The sequence below is a fragment of the Etheostoma spectabile genome, chromosome 7 (assembly GCF_008692095.1).
Source record: "Etheostoma spectabile isolate EspeVRDwgs_2016 chromosome 7, UIUC_Espe_1.0, whole genome shotgun sequence".
NCBI classification, from domain to species: Eukaryota; Metazoa; Chordata; class Actinopteri; order Perciformes; family Percidae; genus Etheostoma; species Etheostoma spectabile.
Genome location: NC_045739.1, coordinates 8,882,120 through 8,891,098, shown reverse-complemented (window position 1 = coordinate 8,891,098; position 8,979 = coordinate 8,882,120). Strand labels below are relative to the sequence as shown.

Genomic DNA, 8,979 nt, shown 5'->3' with positions numbered 1-8,979 from the left:
TGTCAAGCTTACAGATGCATACATGCCAAGATATGAACAAGGCTTTGGAGTTGTATTTGAAAATGGATCCTTTGTATTATGTCTACTTAATAGAGATTTAAATACCACCATTGATGGTAGTAGTATATGTTTTGGCCTGTCTTATTGCTGTTTTAATCATGGCCAGAATGCAGACTGCTGTGGGACTATGTGTATCAGCTACTGTGTGATGACCGTTACCAAGAATACATCCGATGGGAAGACCAGGACAACCTGGTGTTCAGGGTGGTGGACCCCAACGGATTGGCGCGTCTCTGGGGAAACCACAAGGTGAGCAGTGAGCACCCAGGTCTTTGTGGTTCATCTTACAGGGGAAATAAACACAGGGGTGAAGAAAACACAACAGCAAAAACAGGCATCAGAGTAAACGTTTTACCACAGGCCCTTGATTGTGTGTGATCTCTTTTTCACAGAACCGAGACAATATGACCTATGAAAAAATGTCCCGGGCCTTGCGGCATTACTACAAGCTCAACATCATCAAAAAGGAGCGCGGACAAAAACTTCTCTTCAGGTGTCTGTCCCTTTCTCTTAGTCTTGTTCTCTTGTCTTTTCCTACAAAGACACACACATTTATTGTTATTGCCTCTTCTCTTTCTCCCCTCAGGTTTTTGAAACTCCCACAGGACACCAAGAGAGCGCAGGCTGACCCTGCCGTGTCCCTGGAACACACTCCACCTCAAGATGGGGACTTTCCAGACAGCAGTCCCACACATGAGTTCAGTGAGGACCATTTTGAGGTTTCCCCTGATCGTGCTTCTCCTCTTACCTGATGCACTACATGGTTTGTTACACAGAACCCTCTGAGAAGCCGTCATTGCAAACTGTTTGGAAAAGGGCGGGTCCTTTCAAAAAAATACCTGGTAGGTGAGAAGGTGTATCACGTCCACAATTGTTTTTTGAACAGTTGAATTGTCGTGGTTGTCACACACACCTAAACCAAGTCCGTAGCTGCAATGCATTACTTGAAGCCTAACAAGATGGAGTTTCGTCTAAAATGTGATTCAGCGATTCCCACGTGATAACGCCAGAATCCAGCTGGCATGCAAAGTAACTTCTCCACAGCATCCTCAATAAAACTGAAAACCATGTATTAGATGTTCTAAATACAATACAACAACACAAATTATTACAGAAAGAGATGTGCTCAGAAAATAACCCATGCATGTACAGGCTTAACAAAATGCACTGTATTTTTTTGGAGTTTTTCACAATGATATTGCTTTTCATTTCCCTGTGAATTAAAGTATCCATCAGTGGGATCAGAACAAACACTAATATTAAGCGACGTGGAAAACTCTGAAAGACATCACATCAATATTCATATGAGCAAAGAATCAAAATAACTTAGATGTCTCAGTCTTGCTCAACATAACCCCAATACAAAAGATGCACTTATTTTCATATAATATATACTGAAGGTCTTGCAGGTAGGTGTTGGAAATGTCTGTGAAATTGGAGATTGTTGTTAAATAGGAAGAGGCAGGTTGGAGTGATTTTTTTGTGTTCATACAAGAACATATTGTATTGCTGATTAAATGCTAGTTTGTACAGTTTTGTTTTGTTTTTACAAATGGTTCGCTTTATCAACCTCAAGATGAGGTATTTGTTAAGCACCTTTGGTATAGCCTAGGCCCTAGACCTATGTTAGTTGTCAATGTTTCTTTCTGCTTTGTAAAATAAACATTTTGTATTGCATATTTTGTATGCCCTGATTACTGTTAGATTAGTTGTGCAGTTGTCCAGGAAAGCACAGGAGTTAAGCCTGAATAATCTAGTGGGCCTAGTATGGAGCTAGAACAGACAAATCACACATTCACTAACAGGCAGAACACGTTCACTGACATATCCTAAATGGGAACTGGGAAAACACATTTACTGAATTTACCATTCTGCCTGTTAGGGAGTGTGTGATTTCCCTTGAAACCTGTCAGTCAGCAGCTATACTTGTGATTGGAGGAGAGATACGGGGGAGGGGCGTTAAGGTTCCGTGCCATTGGGCAGGTAGAGAGAGCGGAGCTCGTTCATTTAGTACATCCATGACGGAGCTAATGAGAGACACAAGTGAGTCAAGCCTTGTGCACCAGCAGTAACACTGGCCTTAGGACTCCTAAAGGACAGGAATTACTGTTATTATAAATACTAGATTATAGAAGACAGCTGACATCCCTGGCGGGGACAAGGTACAAAGTTGAAAAATGACACAGATTAATTAGATGAAGATATTATACTAAGTTTGACCTAAATGTCAATAATTAATACAATTTCAAAGATGTATTTGTCACTATTTATACTTTCAATGAAACCAATAACCATATTGATATCTTATTACTAGGCTATAGTTCCTTACTAAATATTTCACGTTTTATAAAAAAATTGTTTTTCTTCCTCACTGTGCTAAAATATTGAAAGTAAGGACTTGTTTAAAGTACTTTTCATTTATTCAGCATTGCCAAAGATGTTTATGTAGTATTAGACCATGGAAGCCAGCCTTAGATAATCAAACCAAAATTGTGTTAGCTTTTATGACTTGAAATGGACAAAAACATCATTGAGTTGTATATCACATGGGCATGACCAATACAGTATGTCTAATTAAGATTTGGTTTGAAAATACTTATTGTGAAACCGTCAAGAATTTTCACTGGATAACTCAGCCTCCTTGAACTCAGTCTACTTTTACAACAAGGAAAGACATTTTTGTTTTTCACAATCTACGATTTAAAACATTTAAATTGTATAATTGAAAGCCTTTAGAAAATGTCTCCAGGAGTTTCCAGTTGTCATTATCGTGAAATTCCACCGTCCATCTCCTTTTCTGGATCTGGATTCATGGCCATCTACCAGTTAGGAGTTTCCCAGTGCTTGCTAAATTATGCACCCTGGATACTGCGCACAGCACCTTGTGTCCTGGGTGCATCTGCTGGGTCTCTGGTAGCAGCTGCTGTAGTCTGTGAAATGAGCCTGAGTAAGTGACTTTATCTTTTTTTCTAAATCTACTTGTTTTGCATGTAATCACTGATTCTGACTCAAACTCTTCCATTTTATTTACAGGTACTATTCGGGATGAGATGCTGAATTTTGCCAAACAGATGAAGGGTTTTACATTTGGACCTCTTAACCCTTCAATCAATGTTTTCCACTGGTTAGAGTGTATTTTACACAAACATGTTCCTTCAAATGCACACCAAGTGGCCAATGGACGTCTTTTTGTGTCCATGACCCGCCTGTCTGATGGAAAGCACATTGTCATGTCTGAGTTCCAGTCCAAAGAAGATGTAATAAAGGTGAGTTGGAATGGCCGATTCATATCATAATGATTTTTAAGAAACCTGAACAGGTTAGAAGCAAAACAGTTTCTATTCCCATTCTATCCTTAGGCTTTGCTATGCAGCTGCTTTGTGCCGGTGTACTGCGGCATGCTGCCTCCATCCTTCAACGGAGTAGTGAGTATTTGATGGCCTTTTCACAAACATACCTTAAGCACATTGTTTGGTCTGTGTCGTAATGTAAGTGATCTTATCTCGCAGTATTATCTGGACGGGGGTTTCAGCAGCATGCAGCCAGAGGTGTCTTTACCCTGCATGCAAACCTTGACAGTGTCTCCATTCTCTGGAGAGATAGACATCTGTCCCGTCGACAAGCCTTGCATGTGGGACATGGTAGTGAGCGGTACCACCTTAAAGGTCAACATGGCTAACAGTTTCAGGATCATTAATGCTCTCTACCCCATGAATTTAGAAGTAAGACCCTTTACTTAACATCTTTAGAAACATTCTTAGAAAAAACTATTTAGACTCAAATGAACACTGTTCAGGAAACCAGATTGTTTTCCTTTTGAAGATGATCTAATAGTTTTTGTGTTACATAATGTCATATAATAACCAATAAACTATCTTCTATCAACCTAAATATTTCATATAGATGGGATAACCCTTGGTGATGAGTCATTGTGAATCAAGAGTTCCTAATGTAACTGTGAAAAATACTCTAAAGGATAATTTTGTAACATTTAACTTGCTTTCTCTCTTTAGATTCTGGAACAATCCTACCACAACGGCTACAAGGATGCTGTTCATTTCCTTCTCCGCAATGGTGAGTCAATTGTATATGCAGGGTAAAAACCTGCAGAATTAAAGATATGTACATTTTTGGTATGCACGCGCAGACTTAATCTGACCCATTTTCTTTATTTCTCTTTCACATCTTTCCCTCGTGTGCAGATCTTGCCCCATATTTGACGATACACAAAGTATCTCAAGGACCACATAACTTTCACCAAACTAAAACGTGGATCAATGTGGAGACCGCCATAGAGGAAGAAAAGGAAATGAGGGTGGAAAAGGAGGCCATCACACTGACATCTTTCATAACCAATAGACGCATGCAAACTGGAAGTTCTACTGAGCATGAATTGACTGGAAATCGACAAAGTAAAGAACCTCCTCTCTATTTTGACATGATAAGAAATGGTATGGCTGGCTGGCTCGCACACACACACACACACACACACACACACACACACACACACTTTTTCAGATGTAGGCTATAGTAAATATTATTTGAAATAAGAATCTGTCTGTGGTATGTTAATTTCAAAATCAAGACCGAATCAAAGCATTCAGGTTGTTACACTAAGCCTTTGTTAACCTCTTTGTTTCAGTTCTGCTGATCAACATGGTGACCTACCTGAGCATGTTTGGACTTCCTGTGAGAATCTTATCCCACCTGCTGGTACCTTTTATCCTCTTGTTTTACGCACTACTCCAGAGTAGGCATGGGTAAGAAATTGACTCAACACACATTGCATAACATAGACACAAATGTACCAACTATTGAGAACAATAAGGGTTGCACGTTCAGAAACGCTCACGCCTACTGCTGTTTGTAACGCAAAACGCAACATTCATGTTTTCTCACATTTAAAGAAACCAGCTGACATTTTGGGAAATTTGCCCAAGAGAAGATTACCATTCCCATATATAAGAGTGGTATCAATCCTCTCATCTGTTTCTCAGCAAGAAAGCGAAAAAGCACATTTCCCAAAAAGTTGAACGTTTGGACTAAGATAAACTTAGCAGAATCCATGCATTTACACTTACTAACCCAGACCCATTCATAGGCATTGTCTTATCCTAGACTCTAGATCATGGTTGTGTTGTAGTATAAGTTATGCCCTTACACAGAGACACCAACATCGATTGAGCAATTAGAAATGCACTGTAATTTCACTTGGTGTACAGTGTTTCAGTGAGTCTTTTCTCTCTCCCCCAGACTGGAGTTGTTGCTCAGAAAGGCATTTGAGTTGGTGTTCTGGGTTTGGCATTGCCAGAGACATTTTGCATTCTTCTTTTTCAACATATGTGTCTGTACCGTAAAGAAAAACACATTTGACCGGTAAGACTGGTTCCGTCATTGAATAATAACTCAAATTGTGTTTGATGCACTCTGAATTGTTCTTTACTTATTTCAGTATTTCTTTAGATTGGTTGTTGTTTATTGTATGAGGATACTTTCTGTGTAACATCATCTCATGTCTGACCTGACTTTATTGGATTAAACTCCACTGGACTCATCTCATTTTAGGGTTATGCCCATCATCCTGCTGTTGCAGTGGCTGATTAGGACACCAAATGAGGCTCCACAAGGACGGAGGCCTGCTACACCCTCTTCTGCCCATTGAGAAGATGTTGGGCGTGGGAAATTACAGTATATGTAAAGAGAACCACTGACTATTCACCAAGCAGACATTTAAACACTATTATAGCTATTTATAGCTTGTATTTTGTAAAGTTAAGCCTTTTTGACGGCATTTTTCCATTGAAGAGAGCAATAAAATTCTTGAAACTTTTTTTTTTGGGGGGGGGCTTTCTTTTATCTAAACTGGTTAATATATTTCTATTCTTTTGTACTTTTTAAACTGTTCAATTCACTGTAATCAGTAGAGTGTAGACCTCCACTAAGGCTTAATAGTAATTTTACAGTCAACATTGTACTTGATTTGAATAGTTGCAGTAAATGACGCTAACATCAAATTAAAAAGCAACACCATTTAGCATATGACAGAAAGGTTCATTTCATTCACTCATTAAATATTTCTTTAAAAGTGACAAACACAGTATAGATATAGAATTTCAATTAGCCAAGTGTTCATTGAGCATAACAAATTTTTTAACAAGTTTATTGGGACGTTTCCTAGAGAAAAAGTCATGCATGTGTCACGATTGTGAGGCCGCTAGCCATATTACCGTCATCAGGAGATATGCTTGTTTGGAAATTGAAAGCTTGTCACTATCAAAGTGTCTTGCTCTGAAGATCAATCCTTACAGTATATACTTGGTGGAGGTATAACTGCTGGCTGCATCATGCTGTACTATATTATTGTAACATTTTATGTCTAAAAAGAATTATCATCATTGCTTCATCTGTAAAATATTAACCAAGTGGATAACAACCTACAATGAAAACTCACTGCTGATAGAAGAATGGATGTAAGTGGTTCATCAGCTGATTTGTAGGGAAGATTCATTTATGCTAATTAGTTGTCTAAAGTTTTCTAGGAAAAAAAACATGCAGTTTGAGTCAAGTTGAGAGTTTAGCTGCAGGATGCTTATCTAGAGTGTTCCTAATTTCAATTTCTCATAGTCCTGTGATGTGCTGTTTGAACACTGTACTCTTTATCTTCCTGAGTGAAAACATTTTTGACCTACTGTTCATTCACAATGTTAAACCTCAGCGGCCTCTGGCATTGGCCTCATTTCCGTTTTCAACAGAAGTTGCTGAAATGAAAATGTCGTAATTCTAAAAAATTCTAAAAAAGGACGCCAATGTTAGGTGTCACTATGTCTTATGACACTTTTGATGTTGTAGTCGCAGAAACACAGATTTCCTTCACATCCGTTTAAGTGCTTTTGTATTCATGTTGACTGCAAATTAATAAATGTGTCTCCTCTTCTTTGTCTAACAATGTATTTTTATTGTGTATAAACTATGTTGCTCTTAGCTTTTACTCAGCCTGCGCTGGCTGCTATAGTTTCAATTTGAGAAACCTCTAGCAATCAATCAAGGCCATCACTAGGCTTCAAATCTTTTAGCAACAGCAGCTATACATTTAAACATTTTCTTTCAGGCCTGAAACAACTTATTCTGGCCCAAAAAACATAGGGGTTGATTTTGATATTGGTTTGATGGAAAGTCAAACATGTGACAACCTAAATATAAGGCTTTGGCATCTTCAGATCTAAATATTATTTAATTTGGTAACTGATTTTGTAGCTGTACTAAATTTTAATTTAGTACTTTATTTAAAAAATAAGGCTGGATTTCACTCATCATAAATATGTTATTTTGGGATTGGGGGCTGGATATTGGGGTTGAAACTCTTTTAACTGTTAACTCAAGGGGAAGGTCCAAAGACATTACTAATGCTGAGGAGGATACTGCTTTCTTTTAAAATCAAAATATAGGATCCAGCTCCCCTTCTTACCTCAGTCATTTTCACACACTACACACACACACCTAATTTAAATAGTCTTTCTCTTGTTCCTTTCTTATATTATTTTCCAATTACAATGAGTGAACTGACTTTAGATTGAAAACACAAATGATGTTGACTATGACTGTTTGGACATCTGAAATGGCATTTCAGAAAATAACCACAAGATGGAGCATTGAGCGTAAGGGTGGAGCACAGTACAGTCGGGTTGACTAGGAATTTAACATAATGCTGTTATATCAGAAAGTCTTCCAGATGTCTCGGCCTGTAGAGTACACATCAATCAATAAAAACAATCTTTTCTTTGAACTTCAGATGTAAAGTCTCAAACCAAAAGTCTGGTGATTTGGAATCAACTTTGTACACTGAACCTACTGTCTCCTCTTCCTGCTGCATATCGATTGACAAACCATGTGATATATTGAGATCGAAAAAGCAGATCGTAATATGTACTATTGTGAGATGACTAGTAACAAGACTGGAAATGCCACTCAGTTTCGAATCTTGTTTTAGTTGAATGCTTTATTAGCTGAAAGATGAGAGTGACTGTATCTGTATTCTTTAATGTATTGTGGGGCATGTTTATGTCTTAATTTATGTTGTCTTGATTAAAGACAGTACATAGATCACAGAATATTTAGAAAGAGAAAGATGCAACACAAGTCCCTAGTCAGGATTGAAACAGGGGCATTGCAGTTCATGATAGTCTTCACCCCTAAACTAGCCTACATCACAAACAGCACACCCTTGGTCAGATAATCCACACTCCGGCCTGAACGGCAACATGTGTTCTTTTGATACAGATGGCCTGCTACCTGCGGAGAGATATCCTCTTATATAACGAGTGTGGATGGATCATACGGATAAAACACACATCTGCCGCTGTTATACACAAGCCACTGATCCAGCCAGTCAGCCGGAAACCACCTGGCATTGTAAATACAGAGAGGAGAAACAGTGTGGTGTCTATACAACTGAAACATGGAGCGGATCATACATTCAGGATATGTAGAAAAAGATTCTGTTGATTAAAACATATTAATCTCATCCCCTCTCCTCTTGGACTATCATGGGCCATTAAAAGATTATTCATGGTGATGTCTGACATGGCTAAAATTAGAGCACACTCTGCTGCTCCCTGTCTCTCTCTGGTAATGATAACTTTAAAAGTGCATGACCCTTTTGCTAATCTTCCCAGCAACAGAGTGAACATAGCATATTTTGGTGATGTGGTGAGTCTGATTCAAAGGTTGTGGGTTGCTTTGTGTGAGGAAGTTGAGGAGAGACTTCATACTGATAGAGTGTCATTGTCTCACAGCTCCTGATTGATGGATAAAGGTTGCAACCTTTATAGCTTGTCATGCAGTCTCTGTCTGACTCTGTCTTGCTCCTTTTTTGTTTCACTCACACACACACACGCACACGCACACGCACACACACACACA

General features: G+C 38.6%; 3 protein-coding genes across 7 annotated transcripts in view; all 3 read left to right on the top strand.

The window, feature by feature from the left end:
* The window catches only part of etv7 (ETS variant transcription factor 7), a 5,715-nt gene extending 3,957 nt beyond the window's left edge, over window positions 1-1,758 (top strand). For 2 of the 4 annotated variants that reach the window (XM_032520749.1, XM_032520748.1), the window contains exons 7-9: window positions 167-309; window positions 453-553; window positions 647-1,757. In XM_032520749.1, the coding sequence (XP_032376640.1) occupies window positions 167-309; window positions 453-553; window positions 647-812 (410 nt within the window). In that variant the 3' untranslated portion in view covers window positions 813-1,757. Of the gene's footprint in view, window positions 1-166; window positions 310-452; window positions 554-646 lie in introns of all 4 variants that reach the window. The other 2 variants (XM_032520751.1, XM_032520747.1) reach the window with 2 other exon arrangements.
* Window positions 1-8,979, top strand: part of LOC116692455 (rho-related GTP-binding protein RhoA-C) — a 732,216-nt gene that overhangs the window by 418,638 nt on the left and 304,599 nt on the right. The window lies entirely within an intron of this gene.
* On the top strand, window positions 2,466-7,001 carry pnpla1 (patatin-like phospholipase domain containing 1). Of its 2 annotated transcripts, none has more exons than XM_032520742.1 (9): window positions 2,466-3,007; window positions 3,094-3,326; window positions 3,420-3,485; window positions 3,570-3,782; window positions 4,074-4,134; window positions 4,263-4,472; window positions 4,703-4,820; window positions 5,314-5,436; window positions 5,626-7,001. In XM_032520742.1, exons 1-9 carry the CDS (start codon window positions 2,800-2,802, stop codon window positions 5,720-5,722), a joined length of 1,329 nt encoding a protein of 442 aa, XP_032376633.1. In that variant the 5' UTR covers window positions 2,466-2,799; the 3' UTR covers window positions 5,723-7,001. The 2 variants fall into 2 exon arrangements, with proteins under 2 accessions (XP_032376633.1, XP_032376632.1); XM_032520741.1 differs by having other exon boundaries at window positions 2,468-3,007; window positions 4,263-4,511.